The sequence below is a fragment of the Phragmites australis genome, chromosome 1, assembly GCF_958298935.1.
Source record: "Phragmites australis chromosome 1, lpPhrAust1.1, whole genome shotgun sequence".
In the NCBI taxonomy this organism is placed as follows: Eukaryota; Viridiplantae; Streptophyta; class Magnoliopsida; order Poales; family Poaceae; genus Phragmites; species Phragmites australis.
The window spans coordinates 8,438,804-8,466,186 of NC_084921.1; the positions used below are offsets into that span (position 1 = coordinate 8,438,804).

A 27,383-nucleotide genomic window follows, 5' to 3' on the forward strand; every position below is an offset into this window, starting at 1 on the left:
AGCACATAACGCGATCGTGCGTTTCTTTGGCGAAATCTACAGCGGCACCACCATCTTTTCGTCACCGTCGGCCGTCATCCCTCCCCAATCACTCTTGGTCGTCTGTTCGTTGATGAACAACCGAGATTAGACCCAACCCGTACCCCTTCGTTTTATAATCATAGGACGCAACATGTCACCATAATCCTAGATAGCTTTGAGAGCCACGTCAGTGCACAACGTCAGAGTTTTGTTCGATGTGGCAGTCCAATCATTCGACCCGAGTCCTGTTAGCAGTGACATCAGCACTTGCGCAGTAATTTGAATTTCCTTTAGAAAAATAATTTGGAAAATAGAATATTCCTAAAATAGGTTAATAATTTGGAAAATAGAATATTCCTAAAATAGGTTATCTTTTAATAGAAAAATTCCAGAAATTAGTTTATGATTTAAATAATTGTTTTAATAGGTTTTCAATTCTATTTTATTTCTGAAAATAGTTTAATGTGAAGAATAAATGTTTTTAATTAGAAAATAGTTTTAGAAAATCTAGATTATTTCAAATAATGTTTTAAATGTGTTTTTTAGTTAAATAAATGCTTTTAATATGTTTTGTTGCATATAATATTAGTTTTAATTCTAGAAAAATGCAAATAATTCTATAAAATTGTTTTAATCAGTTTTATGCTACAAAATATTTATGGAAATGTTTTAAATAAATGTTTTTGGTCTTTTAAAAATTAGGTTGAATTCCAAAAAAAATAGTGTTCATCTTTTTTCAGCCGTTTAAAATTTGATTAGTTGTAGTTTTCACGTCATAGCTCCAATTTGGACAGTTCTTGCATCCAAATCTTCCTAAAATCGTGCCCTAACCAGCCTTTATGTTTATTTGTTGTGTAAGTGTAACACTTGGTTTTCAATTTTTGCAATTTCCTAAAATATCCTAAAATTTAATTAGGGTTTAAAGAGATAGAATAGGATAAAACCTATTTTCTAAATTAAATCCAATTTGGCATAAGATATATTTTGCTTGAAGTGCATTCATCCTGTTATTAGGCATGTAGGGTCGTATTAGTTTTTGTTGGCTTTTATTTGGAGTTGTTTTGCTCTAGTTTGGATATAGAGTAGAATATAGAAAAAGGAATAGAATTAGAAAAGGAAAAGCCTAAACCTATCCGGCCCAACCTTTTTTCTTCACCTGGCCGCTCACCCTTCCCCTCAGCCTCCATGGCCCTACCTAGCTCGCTTGCCCTCTCCCTCCACCTGCTCTCTCCGCCTAGGCCGCCATCTAGTACCGTGCCTGGCCCAGCACGTTCACCAGCCCACGGTGCCGCCCGCGCCAACCCGCCTTCACCCCGTGCTCGCGCTTTGTCTCTGTTTCGGACGTGCCGCCACCGCGGTGTCTGAGTCCAACTCGAGCCCACCGCCACTTTGGAGTCCAGGACCGCCCTAGCCCTCTCTTCCCTGCCTATATAGGTCCCCACCCCCTTCCGTTCTCATCTCGACCCAAAGCCTCTGCCTCCCGAGCCAACTCGCTGAGATCTAGAGCGATCGATGCCATTGCCACCGCCCTTGGTCGTGTTCACAGCTGCGCCGTTCCAGAGCCGCCAAGCCTCACCTGAAACACCTTTGAGCCCCCTTCTCGAAGCACGTGCCGCCATCGCCTTGGTTTCCTGGCCCCTGGAGCCCCCTTCTCGAAGAGATCTTGAGCATTGTTGCCTTCCCCGCCATCGTCGATCGCCTTCCTGGGCCTTGCCGACCTTGGTAAGCCCTAAAACATGTTCCCCGTGCCTTCCACACCATGTTCTGCCGCTCGCCGGAGTCCTTTCCTCACTGGAACCCGATTTTGGCGAGACTTCCGGCCGTGCACCGCCGCTCTCCCCTCGGCTCTGCTGTGCCTGCTCTCCCCTCCGGCCACCCCTCTCTCTGAGCCGTCGGATCCAAAATGTGTGGCCACGATTAGATTAGATCCATACCTCTTCAGCAGCCAATAAAAAGCCACCACATGTCCCTTCATAAACCCGGTCAACTTCCCTCGCCACGTCAGCATGCCACATCACCTGCCACGTCATCAATCTTGCTGATGTGTCAGCCAGTGACATGAATGAGTAAAGTTTACGTGTTTCCATTACATCGTTCTCCCATCTTTCGTATACTATGTATACTGGCACGCTAACAATTATTGCATTCAAAGTTATAATAATCAACACGAGTTTCCCTTGCGTAAAACACTGCACATCACATAGGAGTAAGATACAAGGAATTTCAGAACTCAGTCTTAGCATGAATACGACAATTGGATTTTTTTGCAGGAATACATCTCTTGCAATCCTCTATCTTCCTCATGGAAAACAACATGTGTTTCTCATTATGTTCAAAGGATATATAGTAGATTAACTACGTACTGGGTACAACTGTTACCTGCGCCTGTCACAAGCCAGGACCTTCTCTTCTAGTTTTTTTTTTTTCTTGACCTGAGCTTCACCTCATACATTTAAGGCGCGCACACACATTTGTACGTCACTCCTCCTCCTCTGATATTGCAGTCATTTCGGAGGACATATAGTAAGAAGCCACCGCAACAATGTTCTCATCATCACAGAAGAATGGCCTCGCAGGCATTTCCAGGCCATCGACGCCAGCTTCAAGCATCTCTATGACCTCGCTCATCGTCGGCCGATCATGAGGCTTCATCTGGATGCACCAGAGTCCAACAATACACAGCTTCTTCTCCAACTCGTGCATATCGACGGCGTCACTGATCTCATCCACTTCTTGTCGAGACAGCCGGCTATACACCCACGATGGGTAGTATGCCTGACTCGAGTTGGCTGCATGCGGGTCGGCGTTCCTGCGCCCTCCAGCCATCTCCAATAGCAGCATCCCGAAGCTGTACACATCGGATTTGCTGGATATGGCGCCAAAGCTCCGGGACACCATCTCTGGAGCTATATATCCGATCGTTCCCCGCATAGCGCTTAGTGGCACGAAACTGTTATCCCTTGGGAATAGTTTGGCGAGCCCGAAATCTGCAACTTTTGGAACAAAGTTGCTGTCAAGAAGGATGTTGTGCGGCTTGATATCAAAGTGTAGAATCTGCATGTCACACCCTTGATGCAAGTAGTTGATCCCCCTGGCAATGCCCAAAGCAATCTCATTGAGCTTGTCCCAGGAGAAACTCTTCTCTGATGAGAAAATGTACTTGTCGAGAGAACCATTGGGCATGTACTCATAGACAAGAGCCCTCCTCATTTCCTCAGAGCAGAACCCCACGAGGCGCACCACATTGACGTGGTGAATCCTGCCAATGGTGGCCACCTCGCTGATGAACTCTTCTCCGTTGCAGTTGGAGGTTCCCAGCAGCATCTTGACGGCGACATGGACACCGCCTGGGAGTAGCACACCCTTGTACACGGAGCCGTAGCCTCCTTGGCCGAGCTTCTCTCTGAAATGGCTCGTGATCGCAGTGATGTCTGTGTAGGCGTATCTCGTTGGACCGAGCATTTGTTGCATTTGCAGAAACTTCTCGACTGCATCGATCGTTATTCTTGTTTTCCAGTACTTGTGGGCAAGGAAGGTAAATATTGCCAGCGGCACCAACAAGAACCTGCAAATAACTGCATAAAAGCAAGTATGTATATTTGGAATAGCGCTTTAGTGAGAATGTATTGATACAATACAGTACAATGATGTAGTATGTATAATTCTGAGGTACCAGCAATAAACTTCAGAAACCACATCGCAAGAGGAAACACTATATCCAGGCCAGTGAGCACCAACGCAGCAGCACGAAGCCGATGAGCACCAACAAGAAACGCCAGTTGTTCAAGTACGCAATGCCAGAAAATTAAGTCAATCGTAAGAATGCTCACGACCCGATCCTTGATGCCAGTACTATCCGTTGGTTCACGGAATTGACTGCAAGACCATGCCATGGTACATAAATGGGATTAGAGAGGGAACCACAAGCTTCTATCAGAAAAGAAAAAGGAACGACAAGGTGCTCACCTAGTGATCTCCACCACGCACTGTCTGAAGTCCAAATAATCCGTATAAGGAAATCGAAGGGCAAATCCTTTCCGCATGAATTTCACGATATCTGCATAGATTGCATTCTCCGGACCACTCAAAGGAGTCATGGCCAGGTAACCACATGAGGGCTCGAAATTTATAGCAGCAGGAGAGAAAATGCTCGTCAACACATAGATGAAATTAGAGTTGGTGCTCAGGCAAGCGACTGGCTTGTACATTACATTGTTCTCTATTGGCTTTGAACAATTCACAAAGGTCGCCCACGTTGTCCGTCTAGGATATGGGGCCAATTCGATGCTGCGGTGTGACATGCTAAGGGACTTGTATTCGAGATCGAAAGCATGGTGATCCCACCGTGGAAGAGGGCACCTGCTCTGCATACCCAAGTTTACCTCGACAACCCAGAAAGTAGAACCAGTATGGTTGATGCTAACCACGTTGTATGTTCCACTGCCGATGCGAATTGTAGCCTTGGCATCAGTGCAGGCCAGCTCGTAGGATTGAACACCGCACCCAGGTGGATCATCTCGCCGACGGAAAGGATAAGACACGCCTCTAAGACGGCCGCAAGAGAAAGGAGGACAGTCTGCATGGTGTCGTCCCTCTACATCTGCAACAAGAACTGCAAGCACAGAGAATACAACTAAGGCTTGAAGGGCAGTAGAACGATGAGATGCAGCAGAAATCGCCATGGTAGGCAGGTTAACAGCAGACGGATGAATGGAAAGATAAGTGAGCAGGTCTAACAATACTAATTGCCTAAGCAATTCAAGCAAACACCCGAGGATAACTGGCTCCACATAATTGTGATGCTGTTGACTTGGCAATCTTTCTTTTTTTTCCCTTTCCTATATATGTTTTGTGGGGCCACTTGGAAGCTGGAAGTCTTTGATGGAACAGAAGAGAAGACAGAACTGTACCATTCAATTCCAGTCTTGGTCACAGTAACCTCGAGATGAAGGCATATGCTTTAATGTCGAAATTTGTGGTGAACCCATTCTAGGCCATCTATGAAGTATGAACACAAATTGCTGCTCACTCTAATCATAAACTCACTCTGTGTAGGATCGAGAAAGACGATTAGAGAGGAATGAATAGGAGTCTTGCTAATTTTTTGGATGGTCTATCCAAATCTTCCATCCAACGCATCTCAAAACAAAACAAGCGGAAACAAGAAAACTGAGAGACTAACACACTGAAGATCTTCGAGAACGATATCGCTCCACTTGGATGAATATGAACTTTAGGTTTTATTGAAAACCATATCAAGTGTCATAGTGCACGGAAACTTGCACCTTGAAGAAAAACTTTCCAAAACAAAGAAACTAGGCACCGAGTGAAGAAATTCTCCAAATTGATGGATTTAGAGAGAAAGAATGGTTCAAGACCAACTCATATAAGTTTTTTATCCCTCTAGCAACAAGAAGAACAATTTCAACAAGATCAAAAAGTGCAGCTCTCAAACAAAAGCGAAAATCATCAGAGAACCGAAACACTCACAAACTTGCAAGAGAGTCAATAGAGAAAACTAGAAGGAGATGAATATAAGCATATAGCAAACCAAAATCTCCTATTTTCGATAGATTACAAGATATTTTGCTTACAAAGCTCTCAGCTAATACATAAGCTAAGCACTTCTCTCACCTCTCCTAAAACCCAAGCACTCAAATGGATGGCTTAATTATCTTGTAGGAACGAGATTGGCGACTAGAGGGGGGTGAATAGGCGTCTCAATAATTTTTTTACGAAATTGATGGTCTTCTCCTATTTGTATCACCCAACGCACCTCAAAACTCAAGCAGATGTAAAAATAGAGAGAAATTTTAACAAGAAAAAATTGAGGCAACACGACTCCACGGATGGTATATGAACCATATGTTCCATTTAAGATCAATTCATGTGTCTTAGTACTCGAAAAATCATAATTTGCAAAGAAACAAGAAAAGATAAACTCCGAACAATGAAACTCTCCATGTTGATTGTCTAAAGGCAAGGGAATTCAAGACCCCATCACACAAACGTGTGTATGTAAATTTTATGCCTCTAGCAACAAGAAGAATGAACTTTACAAGATGCTGAAATTTCAGCCTAAAAACCAAAATGAAAATCAAAACTAAAAACCCAAAAACTTGCAAACTTGCAAGGGAACCAATAGAGGGAAACTAGAATGAGAGGAATTCAAGCATATACAAAAATATAAACTTCATTACTCAAAGAGGTCAGTACTATTTTAGGTGGATTACAAAGATTTATCTCTCAAAACTCTCACCTATTACATAGGCTAAGCACTCATCCTTCTCTCCTCTAAAATGCTAGCTCTAAACTCTCAAATGGGTGGCACAAGAGGGGCTCAAGTGGCTGGTTCAAACTCTCTCATAGCCATACCCCTCTATTTATAGGCATAGAAAATTTGACCCCTAAGTTTTCTAGCTTTTTTCAAAATACCCCTCTCTTGTAGTACACTCCTACCTACCACCGAGGGCATTTTGGTCTATTTTCTTCTCCATTCATCGGATGGCCGCGACACCTTCACGACTTAGCTTCGCCTCAACGCAAGCTTCACGATGGTGCCATGTACTCCTCTAGTCCTCCCACGATTTTGAGGCCAAACCGCGAAACCGCCTGCACGCTTCTCAATGCATGACTCACCACCTTGCTTACACCTTAAGCAAGCGCTTCGATGTCAACGCGTGTACTCCGTCATGCGATCCTGACCGCCGGTAAGTCTCTCCCGTTTCCGATCTATCGGTTCATCTTGTCACTTGCACTGGCATCCCTTTCGCTTGACTTTGTCAACACGTCGTCTCCATCCGCCTTCAATGCTTTGCTTGACCTTCACGTGTTCAACTAGGATCATCCTTGACTCCGCCCGGCCTCCTTGATCATCTGGCACTAAACACTCCGCTTGGTCCCGATCATTCCGCCGTCGTCCGTCAAGTTACATCCATCACCTGCACACCATGAGACAAGCAAACACATATCTCCAACTCTAATTCCAATTAGTCTGTAATCAATATGCTCAAATGAAATCTCAAATCAATTCAAATCACATCAAAACCCATGTAAAACCGAAGATCATCAAACCAAATAAATGATAATGTCAATCACTCATTATAAGTAAACCAAAGGATATTTTAACTTGGTTTCTCACATCTCAACTAGCTCACCCCTCTATTTATAGGCATTTGGGAGCTTGCTTAACCCTTAAGCAACCTTGTTCCCAGAATGTCATTCTCTTCCAATATATTCCTACCTACCACTAAAAGTATTTTCGTTCAACGTTTTCTTCATCCATGAAACAGCCGTGGCACCTTCATAACTTAGTTTCATCTCAATGCAAGCTTTGCGATGATGCCACGTGCACTCTCATCATCCCACGGTTTTGAGACCAAACTGCAAAACCGTCTTACACGCTTCTCAAAGCGCGACTCACCGCCATTTACTTACACCTTAAGCAAGCAACCCGATGTTGACGCATGTCCTCCATCTTGCGATCTTGACTGTCGGCAAGTCTCCCCTCTCCCGATCCCTCGGGCTGCTTTGTCACTTGCACCGACATTCTTCCTTCCGCTTGATTTTGTCAACACACCGTTTTTATCCGCCTTCTCACGCTTTGCTTGCTCTCCACGTGTACAGCTAGGATCATCCTTGACTCCATCCAGCCTCCGTGATTGTCGGACACCAAGCTCCTTGCTTAGCACAGATAATCCCGCCGTCGACCATCAAGTTGCATCCACCACCTGCACATCATAAGACAAGCACACACGTTCCTCCAAACCCATCTCCGATTAGACAAAAACAAAATTCTCTGTCAAAAAGTTCATCCTAGAAATTTTGTGAACACTGGATATTCTAATGTGTACAGTCTTTGAAGACCAGACCATTTGGTGTGTATACATCTTCACTCCTCAGAAAACCTTCTGGAAAAAGCTCTGGCGATCCCTCTAGTGTTCACACCTTCAATCACCGGACCATCTGGTGTGTACAATTACACCAGACAAGTCATTTTGCACCCTCTCCTGAAAAATGCTTCGGTGAAGCATTTGGTGTTCATATCCTTAAACACTGGATCATCCGATGTAGACAACCATACCGGACACACATTGACACACCTCATGAAAAATAGTCCGATGTGCACTTCACACAAACACTGGATCCGGTGAAGACTTCATCTTTTACTTATGAGTTGAAATGCTCCAGTGTGAAATTTATTTGAACATCGGACTATCCGATGAGATTAACTTTCCACACGCCGGACCATCCGATGTGTGTATTTTTCCTAACAAAAAGATAGAAACATGTCAACTCTATTTTCTCTCAATTATCCGGTTAGTCATAATCATAATCATGCATTGTAATACATAAATATGCTCATATAATTTCAAAAATTATTAAATTAAATTAATAATTTTATCAATAACTCATCACATATAAATTAAGGTAGGTTTTAATTTTTTCTTATTGTACCATCATGGAGCACGGAAGAAAAAATGATGGGATCAAAATCACAGGAATAGTACAAGCAGTGACGGCACTCGTTTTCAAAAAACCACATAGCTTTCTAAGCAATAGAACATGGCATACGTTCCATTGGCAGCTGGAATTCCTGGTTAGATTATCTCTAATCATAATTTTTTATTTCATTTCTTTCTCGATTTTCTTCTTCGTTTTCATTCTCTTTATTTTATCTTATTTTCAACAGCTTCCTTTTGAGGGGAATCGTGAAGGAAAATAAGAGAGAATCTCGTCCTAGAGAGAATAACCTTGAGAATATTTTCGTGACGAGAATCTGTACCTCGAAGAGAAACCTTGGAGCTGGTTTAAGTAGCTATCATTATAGGCACGCCATCAATACTCAGGACAACGATGATGACTACCGAATAATTATTATATTTAAGAATTTTAGAATATTTTATAATTCTTGAGTATATCTCTGTCTAAAAAAGGGATTTCTAGATTAAAAAAACTACTCGTAAGTATCTAGAGTATATCATAAATAGATAAATTTATCTCTAAAAATAATAAAGAAGACTCCAGAGAATATACACCCCTTATATATACGGAGCTCGAGAACCCTACAGAAGAAAGAAAAATTACAAGCTAGAAAATTACAAAACATTTGACTAGATTAGATCTATCTAATAACACAAGATAAAAGCATATGCTTTATTGTCGAGATTTGTGGTGAACCGATTTTAGGCCATCTAATAACACAAGTTGCTGCTTTTGTATGATATACCCCATTTTAGATCATCTTTTCAGAGGGAATTCTCATCCAGATTCATCCCCCTCGCGTCAAGCCGGTCGAGACAACAGGATTAGACAATTTCTGGACATGTCTAGGCAGCGACGCGTGCGTTTAGACGTCGTCCAGGCGATAGAAATTTTGGTGTGGCTATGCTGGAGGGGAAATTTTGGCCCAGCGCCGATTAGTCATATGTCGTACCCACTACTAAAAAGTACTTGAATTTCCATTAAAACATTACGAATGGCCCGAAAAAGAATGAAAAAAGAAAGGGCGCGAACGGAATGGTATTACAGACAGTAACTGAAAGCATTTCCATAGTGTATGGCTGTTTACTGATCGGACTATAATCATATACTCACAATGCAATGACTGGAGCATGGAAGAAGTTCCCACGACAGCTGCAAATACTCCTCGTCAATCAGTCAGCTATCACGACAGGCCCTATCAGAATTTATGATGCTTTACCGTGTCAACTGCACGAGTTTATTTTACTATAAAAAAATACAAGTTTCATGTGATTCAAGTTTGTTTGAATAGTAGTAGGAATAAGACTGAAGAAAAAAGAGGGCACCTGTGGGGTCAAAATTACAAGAATAGTACCAGCAGTGACGGCACTCCTTTCCATAAAACCACATAGCTTTCTAAGAAATAGAACACGGCAGAAGTTCCATTGGCAGCTGGAATTCCTGCTCATGCAGCTATCATGACAGGCATACCGTCAATACTCCGGAGATGTTAAAGCAAACAGGGCTCATTTTTAGTACTTGCAGACTTCTCTTCGTCCAGCTTCATCTCCATTACATTCCATGGACTTGGCTGGATTTCTTCTCACAGTCTTTCTGCTCTCTCTTCTCAGCTATGCATCCTATGCAACCACATCATGGGATGATGAAGACTTCTTCAAGACTTGTTCGTCGCACCGATGCAGCAAACATGGACCAGAGATCCGGTTCCCGTTTCGGCTTTCAACCCACCCTCCATCATGTGGCGCACCTGGCATGAAGTTAGCATGCTCTGGGCATGACACAATCCTGGATCACCCGGTCCTTGGATCCTGCAAAGTGACCGCAATATATTACAGGCATCGGGTGATGAACGCCATCCCGCTTGTGGAGTCCTCATCACACTGCCCACTTCAGAAGCTCATCTCCACAAATCAATCTACTGATGTGTACAAACCTCTTGTACTGATGGATTTTGCAGCTCCAGTGCTGATAGGTTGCTCAAGAGATTCTGTAGCAACAAATCAAGATGATATTGTTGGTCCAAGCTCTTGCCAAAGCCTCAGTAACAACGCAAGCCAGTTTTGGTATGTGGTGCAACCTGATACAGATATGTCTACTCTTCCTTTGGGCTGCGTGGTTGTTGCAAAAGGCATCCCAATACCTTACACCTATGATAAAAATGGCCCAAACTACGATTCACTATTCGGCAGGTCAAACTTCAAGGAAAAGGCAAAGAGCGCTATCAACTTTGGTGAAACAGTATTCAATTGGCACCTTAACAACATTACCGGCATTTGTCAACGGTGTGAACAGGAAGGGCGACGCTGTGGGTTCAGTTCAAACAGGGGACAAGCATTCTGCCAGCGTCATGGTACTGTTTTCCTAGCTCAAATCCCATACTTTTATGGTGTCCCGTTCTAAGTTGTACCAAAACTGCATTTTTTAACGTTTATTAGCTTTATTTATTTTAGATAATGGAAACAATAGTTCTTAGATTTAGTATCTTCTGCTTTCTAAAATCCAGTGTTTCCAAAGTCCCCACAACCTTTTCACCTACAGTTAAACTGTGCCACAAAATTATGACGAATGGTTTTGCTACAGTACTTCATGCTGCAGGGTCGCTGGCTCGCTGCCCGTTGTTCTATTGTAGATCCCTGTAAGACAAAGTTCCAAAAACTTGTAAGATAAAGTGAATTGAACAGGTGGTCTGTTTCAAAAAGGGAAAATTATTTAAACCAGTAAAAAAGACCAGGTTGGACTTAGTCAATATATGACAATATCTAGTTTTTCTCCTAAATTCTCTAGTTTTTTTTTTTTTTTTACCTAGCCATGTTAGATGCAGATCATTAGAGTCAGGGTCATATTGGTTAAAATTTACCATGACAATAGTTTGGGTTACTATGGAGTACAGAGCTACTTGGACAAAATTAACCACCATCAAGTTGGGGCTAATCGTTATGACATATAGAGATACATCTATCACAAGAGAAAAATATGTGCCGCATGATATATTGGTTGTTAAATCTATATATGTAGTGTGATTTTAGAAAAAGATTCTAATTTCCCTCTAAAAAACATATAGATTGGCATGGGATCCTTGGTCAAACTTTGAGATTTCAACCATCGATATACGTACACTATATATGCTGATTAACACACAGAAATATGAACATGAAAAATCGGTTGTATCTGGACAATGCAATGATTAGAAAATTGGATGGTAATTTAATTTTGAAAGCTTGCACCAATTTCTAGGCTCATTTCATGGGTCTGTAGCATGTATACTCAAATGTACAAGTGTGAAAGCCATATTGATGAACATAATTAATGTCATTACATTTAACTTGTAAAATACTTCCATAATGTATATTTTATATATTTTACTAGTATAATTATAAAAAAATTTGATCAAAATGTTGCATTGGATGCTGTAAAAGGTTCACGACGACTTAGATTTAGTGACATATATATTGCAACTTAACTAATAATGGAAAGTATCAATCAATATAACACCCAATGTCTAAATTCATAACTGATGTAAAAATAATTAGGAATCAGTGGTTCCTCGAAACTTAATAAAAGTTCTTTGGTCTTTTGTCAAAATGAAACTATGAGAAAACTAATTCACCCCTTCATACTTGCAGGTTCACATGTCATCCTCATTGCAGGTAATGCTGTGATTGAATTTTTTTCCCCATTCTGATTGAAGTTACCAACCTAACTTTTATACCAATAAGAACCACTATATTTTTTCCAAACAAGATATTTGATCGTGGTCCATGGATTTTTTTTTATCCAAATGCAGCTAGCTCATTTGTTTTCTTTTTATTCAGCTACAACATCGGTAGCCACCTTAGTTGCTCTTTTATTGATCGTGGCCACTGGACTCTATCTTTCACTGAAGAAAAAAATATGATGAAGCAATACATTTGAAGGTTGAAATGTTTCTCAAGGCATATGACACATCGAAACCCACAAGGTACACTTTCTCCGAAGTTAAGAAGATAACAAGACGGTTTAAGGAAAAAGTAGGCCAGGGTGGGTTTGGAAGTGTTTACAAAGGACAACTACCAAATGGAGTGCCAGTGGCGGTCAAGATGCTAGAGAACTCTACAGGAGAGGGACAAGAATTCATCAATGAAGTGGCAACCATTGGGCAAATCCACCATGCAAATATTGTCCGCCTCCTGGGCTTTTGCTCTGAAGGAACAAGGCGAGCTCTTATTTATGAATTCATGCCTAATGAATCATTGGAGAGATACATATTCTTGCATGATTTCAATATTTCTCAAGACCTTCTAGTACCTGCCAAAATGATAGATATTGCAATAGGCATAGCTAGAGGAATGGAGTACCTACATCAAGGATGCAACCAGCGCATCCTCCACTTTGACATCAAGCCTCACAACATCTTGCTTGACTACAGCTTCAGTCCGAAAATTTCAGACTTTGGCCTTGCTAAGCTGTGTGCAAGGGACCAAAGCATTGTTACCTTGACTGCAGCACGAGGTACGATGGGCTATATCGCACCAGAGCTATATTCTCGGAATTTCGGGGGGATATCTTACAAGTCAGATGTTTACAGTTTCGGCATGCTAGTCTTAGAGATGGTTAGTGGAAGGAGGAACTCAGACCCAAGTATTGAGAGCCAAAACGAGGTCTACCTCCCAGAGTGGATCTATGAGAGAGTAATCACTGGGCAGGACCTGGTACTTAATAGGGAAATAAGAGAAGAGGAGAAAGAAACAGTGAGGCAGCTGGCCATTGTGGCACTCTGGTGCATTCAGTGGAACCCCCAAAACAGGCCATCGATGACAAAGGTGGTCAACATGTTAACAGGAAGGTTGCAGAATCTACAGATTCCACCTAAGCCGTTTGTCTCATCTGAAAGGCATCCTATGCCGTAAAAAATGGAGGATATACTACCATGATTTAGTAAGTACAATCGGGAGTTAAGCTTCCTCCATGTGTGGGCATTGTAATGCCTAGCACTAGCATGCAATGTATTTGGATCATTCCACTTTATCAGCCACCTGAAGTAAGACTTTTTCAGTCTTCACCATGTAATAACTTAATTAGAACATATCACGTCGGATTTGATTTCCAGTTCCGTGGTGATTACCTAAAAAAGCTGTTCCTATGATTTCTCTTCACCCTTCCATGTTGTGTGATGTGTATTACTCCTACTCCTCTCAGTCCCTGCACACCTCAGTAAGGAGCTCTTTTTTTTTTTTCCAATTCATGGGTCAGGATTTGGTCGAAAATGTCACAAGAGTATCCACTAAATAATTAAATTGTGCGTGCTAGTTGCCTAGGTCACACAAACCTTACAATGTGTGTCGTATATTGGCACGGATCTGAGGGCAACGATTCTCAAAATTTTGGAAAGCAAAAGCAACGGTGTTAGTTGCCTTTGTCAGTGCCGAGTAGGAGGCAGACCTGGAGAGCAGCACGAGGTGCCGCAGGAAGCCCTCACAAGAGCAGAGGGCGGCGGCGAGAAGAGGCGGGCTCGTTCCGGCATTCACGAGGTGGTGGTGCGCACACGAGGGAAGACGTGAGACCTCCTGATCGGCCGCCAATACTGGCACGGGCTTTGTAGAATTGATCGGTCAATGGCTACAATCAGCGGCAAGCAGTGGCGCAGCTCAGCTCTCGGCGAGCCGCAGCGCGGCGGATGGAAGCGCTCGTTGTCGGGGGTGCGCCGGCGACGGCGGCGTGAGGCCAAGTGGTGGAGGTGAGCGCGAGGAGATGACATCCCATGGCCCATGGGCCCGGTTGGGCCCACGTAGAAATGTAACTGGAGCTTCGAGTTCTGTTGCGACGGACCACAGGTTTAAAAATAAAAAATATTATATTTCAATGCTTAAAAATTTCAATTCAATCGAAATAGTCATGAGAAGTTCTGAAATAAATATGCGTTGTAGAGGATGTTATCATCTAGCTTTTTAAAAGTTTACAGATAAAAATATAACTTGTACAGTGAGATAAATTTTATCTTTTTTTTTCTCATTGCATAAGTAATTGTTTGAGTTGATTTTTTTTAAGAGCTAGATGATAGCATCATATACACCAAATAATTGTTTCATAAAATTTAATGACCATTTTGATAGTGTTTTGAATTTTCAGAGTGTTATAATGTAATATTTTTTTATTTTTAAACATATCGTCGGTTCAAAAGACAACCGTTAGAGACGACAAGAGTTTAGATTTGTAATTTTTTAAAACAGACATATATATTTATTTATTTTATTTTAAAAAATAAAAATATCGTATTAAATTCACGGTGGGAAGCTAAGAGCTGAAACATCTCTTCTATTTCCGTTGAGTTCAGGAGTACAACTTACTCAATCCAGTACTGCCGCTACCATTACCATAGAAAGCGAGGCCCTGCCTATTCAGACATGCATGCATGCACCAGTACATTAATCATTCCAGTCATAGCTCAAATAGTGCATAATTTATACCGGTAGATCTCATCAATCTCCACCGTTCACTCGAATGGATCAAATGATCACCATACAACAGTAGATCTCATTTCTCCTTCTAAAAATACATTTAATCTCCTATTATTTACCTTTTATATATAAATGTCTAATATTTATCTACCATAAATTCTAAAAATTTATTTAATCTTCTATTATTTACCTTCTATATCTAAACATCTCATATTTATTTTCTATACATTCACCGTCGAGTTTCTCCAGAAAATACGCCGCCTCCCGCACTTCGCCTACAACACCAGATTTCTCCAGAGGATGCGTCGCCTCCCGCACTTCACCTGCAGCGCTGACTTTATGGAGAGGGTGCGTTGCCGTCCGCACATCACCTCTACCGCCGTCTACCACGAAGGTCATCTTCGTCGCGCTATCTTTACATTAAGGTACTGTATGAAAATTATTTTCATCCCTTCACAAATTGGTCATCATATTGATCATCCTCATAACGTTGCTACGGACGGTCAACTCTGAACGATACGGTTTTCTCCACCCTTCTATCCAGATACTCGCCATTCTCCTTCTTTCTAAAATTACATATTTATATTATAAATTTTGTGTATGTAAATATCTCTTTTATTATGTTTTTTTTTTTACTTCTTCACATCTCTGTATCTTAAATTGATTATATATATATATATATATATATATATATGAGAAATAAGTGTAAAGTTGATAGTACTTGAACAAACGAACAGGGGCAAGGAACAAAACCGTGCAAATTCAGTACAAGGATGGATCACCAAATCGATCCTACGCCATCAAATCATGTCTGCATATATTTGCACCGTAAGTACACTATGATTAGTACTAATGGACCCCTATGAAATTAGCCCTGATTCTGAACCTGAGCCTAAAGTAGTTTGGTCTGAGGACTTTGTTCACATATCAGTTCCAGGTCCACACGCCATGTGCTGCACCAACCTATCAAATGGGATAGTTAAGAACTCTTAACAACCATGGAACACTCCCTGATCAATCCACCTTGCTAAATCTGCTGATATGCACAAAGAGGAGAGAAGAAGAAGAAGAAAAGGAGAGTAAAAGAAAAAAGAAGATGGAGAAGAGAGGTCGGTGGTGGTCTACTTGCTGCTGGCTAGCTCGGCCCTGTTGAACTGTAGGTGATCGACAGCGGATTTGTCATGTCGGCACACACACGTGTGCCTGCTTGCCCAGCGCATGCATGGTATGTGTCCAGGATGAAATGCTCATACACCAGGCAAATTCTTATAAGAGAACTCATTGATCTTGTGCTAATGAGGACCTAGCGTAAATCTATGATCATTTATGCATTTCACTGGAGAAAATCGAAATTCAAAATTCGGAGCTTCATGTGCTGAGTGATGTTTTCTTATTCTTCTGAACAAGGGCAGAACCAAGAAGCATTCACTTGTTTCCGTGAAGGCTGCCAAGTCAAGCATAAATTCAGAGCTAGCCACAGTGATGGGTGTGTTATAGACTATTGGTTCCAGCACAGTAATGGCTAGCTCTAGCATGCAATGTACTTGGATCATTCAAATGTATTAACAACCTGGGATAATACGTTGTCAATCTTCGCCACGTAATAATTTATACTATTATAGAAATAATTTAGTAGGACGCTCCTACATAGACGATTTTTATGAAGCTATCCGTGCAAAGATTATTACAAACGACTCTAAACAAAAACCGTATGTGATAATGACGAGACGCGTCCGGAAGTGGTGGGACTCTTTTAGTACAGATGGTTCCCATTTGGAACCGTCTGTAATATTAATACAGATGGTTCGTACTTGTAGTCGTCTGTGATAAAATAAATATCACAGACGGTTCTAAACAGTAATCGTCCATAACATTAATACAGATGACTCTTTTTTGGAGTTGTCTGTAATAAATCAAATTTCACAGATGGTGCCAAACAGGACCCATGCGTAAAATTAGTACAGATGGCTCCAAACTTGAAGCCGTCTATAATGTTAAAGCAGTACAATCCCTTACCTCCAGATTGAAGCAGAGCATTGCCGAATAGTGAAGAATAGTGCGCAACTTTTGGAGGAAGATGCTGGCGATTTTGACAACAAATTGTTAGATTTATGTGAAAACTTGAAGATTCATTGGCGTTTGTTACTCCAAGATTCCTACGTCAGATATACCCGTTTGAGAGGTACATGAGAATTCTCAAGAAGTATATACGGAATCGATCTCGTCCGAAAGATAGCATCGTCCAAGGTTACACAACCGAAGAGGTAGTCGAGTTCTGCATCGATTATATGGAGCAGATCAAACCAATAGGTGTGCCCATATCTCGTCATGAGGGGAGATTGGATGAGAAGGGGACTATAGGTAGGAAATCAATCATTACTGACTTTGCTATGTTATCTAAAGCCTATTTCGCGGTCTTGCAACACATAACTAAAGTATCCCGCATATCGACATGCATAAGGACATGCTATGTAGAGAGAATTCAGTCCGTACAAAGGCTTGGATCACAAAATAGCACAATCGCACCTTCAACAATTGGTTGGCATCACGATTCAGTAATAATAGTTCAACAGAGGATAATATTGGCTGATTGGCAAGATGACCAAGTCACACAGTCATAAAATTTGAAGCATATGATATAAATGGGCATACCTTTGATACCAGAGCACGGTACAGAACAACGGTGTGTGCATATATGCTTTCCAGGACAAACGTGGAGTCTATACGTACTATTGGTACATAGAGGAGATTTAGAAACTCGATTATGTACGTTTCAAGATCCCTCTCTTTCGGTGCCGTTCGGTCGCACTCTCAAGTGTTAAGGTAAACAAGTACGGAATGACTATTGTCGACCTCGAACGTGCCGCATACATAAATGAACTATTTGTACTCGCCAAACAAGTTATTCAGGTCTTTTATGTGCAAGGCCCGACAAATCCAAAGCTTGATGTAGTCCTTCAAGGAAAAAGAAGGATTGTCGGAGTTGAGAATGTTGTAGACAAAGAAGAGTACAATCAATTTGATGAGTACCCTCTTGGAGATGACATCGCCCTTAACGAAGAACAACTTCCGACCGGAGCCGCTTGCTATCTACGCGTTGATCATCAACAAGGGTTGATTGTTAAAAATGTATGATGTTACTCGATTGTTATGTACCTATATATTGGAATATAATATGTTAAATTGAATTAGTTATGAATTTATTTAAAATTTTGATCAGAGCGCTTGCTTACACCTTAAGCAAACGCTCTGATGTCGACACATGTACTCTGTCTTGCGATCCTGACTGCCGACAAGTTTCTCCCGCTCCCGATCCCTTGGGTCGCCTTGTCACTTGCACCACCATCCCTTTCGCTTGACTTTATCAACATGCCATCTTCATCCATCTTCCATACTTTATTTGACCTTCACGTGTACTGCTAGAATCACCATTGACTCCGCCCGGCCTCCTTGATTGTTCGGCACCAAGCACCCCGCTTGGCCCTGATCACCTGCCATCGACTGCCAAGTTGCATCCATCACCTGCACACTATGAGACAAGCAAACATGTTTCTCCAACTCCAAAAATATCTCTAGATTAGCAAAAAAAATCAACAACCTCAACTCATAGCAGAAAAACGTGAACATTGGATGATCCGGTGTGTTCACCCTTTGAGCTCCGGAAGATCCGGGGAGAACAACTCCACTTTGCGCTAAGAAAATCTCGCATCTACAAGAGTCCGGTGCATTGCTATGGTGCTCACTGCATAGTCACCGGATCATCCGGTGCCTTCATTTTCTCCAGATCACCACTTTGCACCCTCTTTGCAAGAATTGATCCGGTGCTCATTCCGGTGTTCATAATTTAGGACATCGGATCATCCGGTGAAGGCAATGCTACCAGATCCCATTTTGCAACTTCTCTAGACAAAATAGTCTGGTGTTCTCTCTACCTCACACCGGACCTTCCGGTGAGTAGTTCCACTTCTACCATCACTGCATCGGACTATCTGGTGACGCTAGAGATCCAAGCAACAGACTATCCGGTGCGGCAAATTTTCTGGACCCGAGACAAAAACTCCACCTCCAAAACTTGGTTATACAAAAACACAATCACACACCAAGAAGCTCAAACCAACCAAGATTAACTTAAATCCAATATTATCAATGACTCATCATATGTAAACTAAGGCACTTCTTTACTTGGTTTCTCACTGAATGATATCAGTTACACAAGAATATATTGGTTCATATATCCACAAAGTCAATCTTGATCATCGGTTGTAATTTGAGGGGCAAGAATTCTCTAACCCACTTAGACCAGTTTTCGTTTGACTAAGTCAGATTGGGCCTTTAGTAAGCCCAAGTGAGATAATTGAATTCACATCTCTCACTTGGTCCACTCAAATTGAATTTAAGACACGAAATTGAGTTTGTGCATATATGTATGATATACTCTTGCACATAAGATACTTGCTTTGAGTTGAACGATATAAAAATACAATGCAAAAGATACAGGAAAAATCACCTCTGAAACTTAGCATGAATACAACAGTCACAATTCTTTTCAGGACTACAGCGGTTTCGATCCTTATATCTTCCTTAAGGAAAACAACACATTCTTTCATAAACATTATTAGGAAATATAGCAGATTGCTACACACTGAATACGATCATTATATGAGGTAGTCACAAGCGATAACCTTAGTGCTTCACGTCATAAATTTAATTTCACTCAACCTCCTCCTCTATATCATCCAGTTGGGAGGACAAATAGTAACCCCTGGCGGGAATGTGCTCATCATCACAGAAGAATGGGCTCGGAGGCATTTCCAGACCATCGACGCCAGCTTCAAGCATCTGTATGACCTCGCTCATCGTCGGGCGATCATGAGACTTCATCTGGATGCACCAGAGCCCAACGATGCATAGCTTCTTCTCCAACTTGTGCATATGGACATCTTCACTGATCTCACCCACTTCTCCTCGAGTCAGCTGGCTATACACCAACGATGGGTAGTATGCCTGACTGGAGTTTGCTGCATTGTCAGCGTTCTTGCGCCCTCCGGACATTTCCAACAGCAACATCCCGAAGCTGTACACATCGGATTTGCTGGATATGACACCAAAGATGCGGGACACCATCTCTGGAGCTATATATCCAACTGTTCCCCTCATAGCGCTCATTGGCACAAAGTTGTTGTCCCTTGGGCATAGCTTGGCGAGCCCGAAATCAGCAACTTTTGGAATGAAGTTGCTATCAAGAAGGATGTTGTGGCTTGATGTCGAAGTGTAGAATCTGCATGTCACACCCCAGATGCAGGTAGTTGATCCCCCTAGCTATGCCCAAAGCAATCTCATTGAGTTTGTCCCAGGAGAATTTCTTCTCCGGCGAGAAGATGTACTTGTTGAGAGAACCATGGGGCATGTACTCGTAGACAAGCGCCCTCCTCATTTCCTCCGAGCAGAACCCCACAAGATGCACCACATTGACATGGTGGATCCTGTTGTATTATTTGCGATAATATGAGCATATATATACATATCCCAAGGAAAATATAACAAGAGCAGCATAATACAAATGTCAAAAATATGACTATGAAATATATGGCTGACAGAAAATAACCACAGAAATCATTTAACATGTATCTGAAACAGTACTGAACATGATGTGATATTAAAATAGCTCTCAGATCTTTCTTGTCAGTTGGCCCCAAATCTTTGAAGATCTTCTCCCTAGCTGATCATTTAACCATATCACCAATTAAACTAGAATATGAGATCACACCTAGAAAACGATCTTGATATATAGTACTCTGAAAGCTACAAACACATGGACAGAGCTACAGATTAAGACTATACTGAAAAATAGAGGCTCAGTATAGCTAAAGTTCTCTGCGCAAAGAACAACAGGAATACTGAACTTCAGGCACAACTTACTGAACACCAAACCAGTATCACAGAACATACTGAGATCAATAAACAAGACTCATGTCCAGGTGTTGCATACAATAGGCAGTGACAGAAAAGTAAAGATTCACACTCGGCTAATCAGCAAGCCAATCTATACATAGCAAATCATAAAAACAAGAGCACCGCCTATGCCTTTGACAATCAGAGTATCAAGACCGTTTCTATTGTACTCACTATTCTAATTCAACTTCAATGAAATTGATCATCACAGAGCATGTAAATCAGGCATCCGCACATTCAGATCAGAAGGACGAAGAAAAGCTCACAATGCAACTTGTTGAAGAGAACTGATAATCGAGGTAAGGCACGGCTCAAATGCCGCTGACCCAGAAATCCAACCACTTGCCGTTTCCGCCGGTGTGAGGGATGACAGAGATACAAGATCTCTACCGCAATGCCACTGCAGTACGGGTGAGCCTCGACAGTGCAGCTCCGGCCACCAACAAGCCTTCCTCCCGAACTGAGCACCGGCCAAAGCACGAGTTGAACTCGAACTCAAGTACACCAATGCACCAGAGAGAAAATCACAGGGGAGACAAACAAAAGTAAATCAAAACTTCTTACCAAACCAACGTGAGGGAGAGGAGAAGATTTATATGAGTTCGGCCCCATGGCAGGCACCCAGCCATAGCCATACCTCCGAATCTCCCGCGGCCACCTTCCAATCCGACGGCTCCAGGAGCCGATGCAGCCGACCAAGGCACCCATCAGCTCAACCGCCCTCAAGGCGCGCTAAAGATGCGGCCTCAGGCCATTTTTTCGCTGCCAGCTCCCGCCCTGGAGGCGCGCTGAAGATGCAGCCTCAGGCCGTTGTGCCACTGCCAGCTCCCAGAATCGGATCGAACCCCTCAGCTCAGTGAAAAAGAAGTCCCCTTCCCAACCCTAGCTGCTGACTAGAGGCTGCCCTTCACGGGCCTCGGCCGAAAGCAAATGAAGTAGCCCGATCCAGCAGCCCAAAAGTCAGCCCAACCGTGACAGCGTGTTTACATAGGTAGCTTAGCCTAGAGTATGCAACTGATCTCTCAGTATGCCAAGGTACCGCGCCCCTGCATTGCACCATCGGGTGATGTCCTCCCTGATAAGCGCCACCAAGGTGTCAAGGGAAGCTCGATGATTGTTGAAGATGATGTTGTTCCTTGATAGCCAAAGTCTCCAACATACTAGGAGTGTGAGGGAATCAAGGCCTCTTCTGCAAGAATTGTTCGCCCTCTCCCGGAGCTAATGCCACCAATCGAGAATTGATGTGTCCGCTTGAGGGGTCTGAACGCCAAGCACCCACCACCATACTTGCCACGCGAAACTGCAGTGCAAAAGGGTATGGTCAGTGGTCTCCGGCGAATGCGAGCAGTGCGTGCACGAATCATTGTTCTGGAGGCCAGGCCGGCGCCTTCTAGCTGCAGTCCATAGCCTGCCATGAAGAGCAACCCAGGAAAAGAACTTCACTTTAGCCAGAGCCCATGCCTTCCACACCAACTTGGCTCCCCCGAAACGGATGCAACCTTCAAATATTCGTTGATATGCAGAGCGCGCAGAGTATTCTCCGGAGGAGGTCCACTTCCAGATGACCTGGTCTTCCTCGGCGCCCAGGCATACGGGCTCGAGCTAATCCCAAACCTGCAGTTATTGGCCTTAGGGCCGGTATGGATAAGGGTCCGACAATATCATGGATCCATATTCAGTTGTGTAGAGACTCATACACAGTTCTGCTCCTAGCGACCTTTTGAGCAACGCAACCGAAGAGCTGAGGGGCCATTTATCTTATAGAGCGGCCCCCTAACCAGGCATCCGTCCATAACAGGATGAACTTGCCATTGCCAACCACGAAGCAGGATGACCCTTAACCTCGAAGCTAGACGACTTCCTTCTCGTGAGTCATAGGCAAAGCGGACCAGGGCTTGAAAGGCTGAGCACGTAGAGCCACACCTGCTGGATGAAGATCTTGAATCCCGAAGCCACCAAATTCAGTCAGCCGGCACACATCTGACCAAGCCAAAGAGCTGCAGCCTCCAGACGTTGCTTTGTCATCGGCCTAGAGAAAAGCTTTCCTGATTTTGTCAATCTCCTTGATCACCCAAGGCAACACCTTGATGGCGATGAGGGTGTGAATGGGAGTCGAAGATAGCACCGCCTTGACAAGAGTAGCTCTACCTGGTTTTGAGATTAGCTTGGCCTGCCATAGAGGAGGTTTGGAGGTGACCTTGTCAACGATCGGTTGAGGTGTGATTTGTGAAGCTAGCCAGCAGAAAGGGGAACCCCCAAATATTGAATCGAAAACGCAGATATTCGATAAGGAAGATTATCCTGGATCACCGCCAAGTCATCTTCATTGCAGTAGATCAGAACCGCTTTGCATTTGAGAAGGTTTGTTTTGAGACCTGAAACTACCCCAAAGAAATGGATGATGGCCAAGTGTGCTTGGATGTCCCGTGGTGTAGGCGATAGGAAAAGGACCGTGTCATCCACGTAGAGGGAACAATAGTGCAGGATCGAACCATGGCCCATGGTATCGAGGACGCCGGCATCAGCAGCCTTGGAAAGTATATGGGCGAGGATGTCCATCACAAGCACGAAGAGGAAGGGGGACAGTGAATCCCCCTGTCTCAAACCCTTGACATGCTTGATGGTTGGCCCAGGAGCGCCATTGAGGAGAATCCTAGTTGAAGAAGAACCAAGGATTCCTTCGAACCAGCTGCACCAGCTATTGCCAAACCCCCAAGCCCGAAGCACCTCCAAAAGGAAAGCCCAGTTCACCAAGTCGAACGCTTTGGAGATGTCCGGTTTCAGCAAAATTTTGGAGCGCTTGGACTTCTTGAGCAACTTGGCGGTAGAGTGCAGCAGTTTGAAATTATCGTGGATCAATCGTTCGGAAATAAAAACACTTTGGCTGCTTGAGATCATAGATAACAGCCGCGGAGCGAGCCGAAGAGCCATCGCCTTGGTGATCAGCTTTCCGATGCTGTGTATAAGGCAAATCGGTCGAAAATCGAAAGGCGACGATGCCTCCAATTTCTTCGGCAACAAAGTGATGAGAGCATTGTTGAGGCGTTCGAGCCCCCTTCGGTCGCCTAAGTTGAAAGTGCCGATGGCAAGCATAACATCCTTGCAAATGATCGACCATGCCGCCTGGTAAAACTCCGTGGAGAACCCATCTGGTCCGGGCAACTTGTTCAGAGGTAGGCACAAAATGGCATTGAGGATCTCTGCCTTGCTGAAGGGGCTATCCAGCGCTTGCAGGTCCAGCGGAGAGATGCCAATTATGTGGAGATCAATGGAGTAGTCTCTGAACGATGAAGCACCAAAAATTGAGTTAAACTGGTCGAACAAGGTTTGCTCCATGGTTTGTGTTGGGGGATGATCCCCCGTACCCCTTCGGATGGCAAGTCGAAGTCCACCGGTGGCTGAGCACTGATGAATGTTGCAGTTATGTTTCAGAAATGCAGGCGAAGGCTATGGTAGACCTTTGGTCGGAGGTCGAGGGTAGATCCGTGACTTCACCCGCCCGTGTAGGTGAAGGCTATTGCGGGCCTTCGGTCGGAGGCCGAAGGTTAATCTGCAACCACACCCACCCGTGTAGGCGAAGACTTGGGTGGGCCTTTGGTCGGAGGTCGAAGCTTGATCTGTGACTTCACCTGCCCGTGTAGGCAAAGGCTCTGGCGTGCCTTCGGCTGGAGGCCGAAGGTCGACCCACAGCCCCGGAGGGCAGGAGGGGCGAAGGTCGTGGCGAACCTTCGGTTGGAGGCTGAAGAGCGACCCGCGGCGCAGTCACGAGACTGGCCGAAGGCACCCAGTGGATGTCGAAGCCCACATAGTTGCTCAGGGTATAGTTGTAATTATACAAATGTACTTGATAGTACCATAATGCCCCCGAATATGCTGAGAATGTGGCAGTTGAGGGGGTGAACTGTAAATCCTAGCGAGTAGTGGTTGAGTACGGGATATAAATAGTGCCAAACTATAACTAAGGTGACAGAGGAATTAAGATTACTCACCATCTAAACACATGTCACACCCAGGAACCTTCGGCTTCCCCTCCAGGCGAAGGCCTTCCTTGTTTGGGGACTTAGGTTCCAACAGTTGGCGCCGTCCGTGGGGATCGAACAGACCGAAGCTATGCCACCTAAAAAGAAGACGAAGCCACTCGGTGCATCGGGGACATTGCTGGAGCGCCCGGCTGCAGCCGGGGCTTAGGCCGAAATGCCCCCTTCGGCGGTGCCGGGCCCAAACCACGCTTTGACCGGAGGAGCCTTCGATGAGCACCCACAACATGATGGTGTTGATGTGGCTCCCCCAGGCGATAACGGAGACAACCATGAAGTAGCCATCCAGGAAGACGCAGCAGCAGTGTGGAGCGTAGAAGCTAATGTTCATGCCCGCTTCGAGGCTTCGGCAGAAGAGTGAAGAAAGGCGCACGTTGAAGAAGAGTGGGATGACCTAGGTAACTTCGCAGAATATGAAGATGAAGATGAGACAGAAGAGGAAAGAACAGCTAGGCTAGAAGACGAAGAATTGGAGAGGCAGATTGCGCAGAAAAAGCGCATGCTGGATAGCTTGGCAGTAAGTCGGGAGGTCGCGAAATATCACAGGTGAGTAGAAGAAGCCAGAAAAACACTGGAGAAAATGCAAGAAGAGATTGATATGCTGCATCGCGCAGATGAAATGGCTCACCACATGAATCCGTCAGAAATCATAACACGACCAGTGCAGGACCTTCGGCGACGATCATGCGCAGGTGATCCAGAGTCTCCGCTCTCCATTGGCTTGCAGAACTATCTGTGGCCTTCAGGCTTCAAGATGCCTAGAGTGGTAATGTTTGATGGAGTCAGATCCGAGAGAATTTGTAATGAGTTTCGAGGCAGCAGTCGAATCCGCTGGAGGAGACGACGTGACACTGGAGAAGGCCTTTGTATTGGCCGTGAAAGGGATAACAAAGTCGTGGTACTCCGCATTGCCTCCAGGATCCATTTATTCATGGGAACAACTGCGCAATGCCCTATATAGCAATTTCCAAGGAAATCGAGCGGACAAGGTTACCGCCAGCGACCTCTCGCACTGAAGCAGCAGCCAACGGAGACATTGCAGAGCTATATGCGTCGCTTCGTACACATTCGCTGTCAAGCGAAAGGCCTGAGCGAAGACACCATCATTGATGCTGCCATACAGGGCATCAGAGGAGGGCTTCTAGCAGGAAAGCTTACACGAAAGAAGCCAGGGAGCGTACAAGAGCTCCTCAACAAGATGGAAGAGTACGTGAGGTCTGAGCTAGATCACCTTCGGAGGAAGAATGAAATGGTAGCCTCAAAAGCACTAAAAGCGATTACGTCAGCCAGGGAAGCAAGCACTGGACACTCTAGAGACCGATCGAAGCATGTCAGAAAAACTGAAGCATTCGAGTACACAACAAAGCAAAAAGAAGTCAACCAGATAGACTCCAAACCAGTCAAAGTCGCCTAGGCGGTAAGCGAAGGGCAAGGAGAGACTGCTCGAGGAGGCCGTAGTGTCAAAGGTCGATGCCAAGGAGGCCGAGATGGACGGGCTCAGCTGGGCCCAACCACATTCTACTGTGAGTTACATGGCAAAGGTGCTGGTCATAGGACTAAGCAGTGCCCACAGGTCATGGTCATGAAAGTAAGCTTAGCAAAGCAATCCTTCGATCATGCAAGAATCGTGCATCATGCCACACAATTCAGGCATGGCGAAGCGTGGGAAAACAATCAGAACCGCAACCCAGGCACAACGTTCGCTAACCTGTGGCGACCAATGGTTGTGCTGACACAACAATATATTCCCATAACTTTGGCCCAGCCAGACCAGACGGCTAGCCAGTTGGCTTTCCAAGGAGACCTACCTCCGCCTCCACCAAGACCACCGATTGAAGCCCCCCCCGGAGACCAGCAGGTCAGTGAGCACAGTTGTATTGGCAATCTCCGGAGGATCCAATCAGGAAATAGATTCGAAGAGGCAGCGAAAAGAATATGTGCAAAGGGTTAACCACGTTGGTGTAGGGCCAACTTATGTTCACTCAAGATGGTCCAATGTGTCTATTACCTTCTCACAGGAGAACATGAGGGTTCTATATTACCCACACACGAACGCCTTCGTGGTTACGGCAAACATTTCAGGAAATAAAGTGCACAGAATTCTGATAGATGATGGAAGCTCGACGGATATCATCTTTGCCGATGCTTTCGACAAAATAGGTTTGCGGCGAAGTGACCTTAACCAGGTTGGGTCCCTACTACTAGGCTTCGGGGGAAACACAATCAATGCTTTGGGGAAGATAGCAATCCCGATGTCATTTGGCGAAGGGTCGAACTTCCGGACGGAGGACATTACCTTCGATGTGGTCGATATCAACTACCCCTATAATGCAATATTCGGGCGAGGAGTCCTGAACACATTCAGAGCGTATCTGTGTATGAAGATGCTCGGTCCTGGAGGCGTCATAACGGTGCTCGGAGAAGGCAGCTGTAGGGGTATTCTACCAGAAGTTGA

At 44.0% G+C, this 27,383-nt stretch overlaps 1 protein-coding gene and 2 pseudogenes across 1 annotated transcript; 1 reads left to right on the top strand and 2 right to left on the bottom strand.

Annotated features, from left to right (window-relative positions):
• Positions 1 to 2,233: 2,233 nt before the first annotated feature.
• LOC133906014 (rust resistance kinase Lr10-like) lies at positions 2,234 to 4,886 on the bottom strand. The gene is made up of 3 exons (XM_062347837.1): positions 3,988 to 4,886; positions 3,695 to 3,897; positions 2,234 to 3,596 (listed from the first exon to the last, which is right to left on the bottom strand). The coding sequence occupies exons 1-3, from the start codon at positions 4,701 to 4,703 to the stop codon at positions 2,500 to 2,502; spliced, it is 2,016 nt and encodes a 671-aa protein (XP_062203821.1). The 5' UTR covers positions 4,704 to 4,886; the 3' UTR covers positions 2,234 to 2,499.
• Positions 4,887 to 9,935: 5,049 nt separating this feature from the next.
• Positions 9,936 to 13,637, top strand: LOC133906189 (rust resistance kinase Lr10-like; annotated as a pseudogene).
• A 5,794-nt stretch (positions 13,638 to 19,431) lies between these two features.
• On the bottom strand, positions 19,432 to 21,735 carry LOC133887460 (rust resistance kinase Lr10-like; annotated as a pseudogene).
• Between the last annotated feature and the right edge of the window lie 5,648 nt (positions 21,736 to 27,383).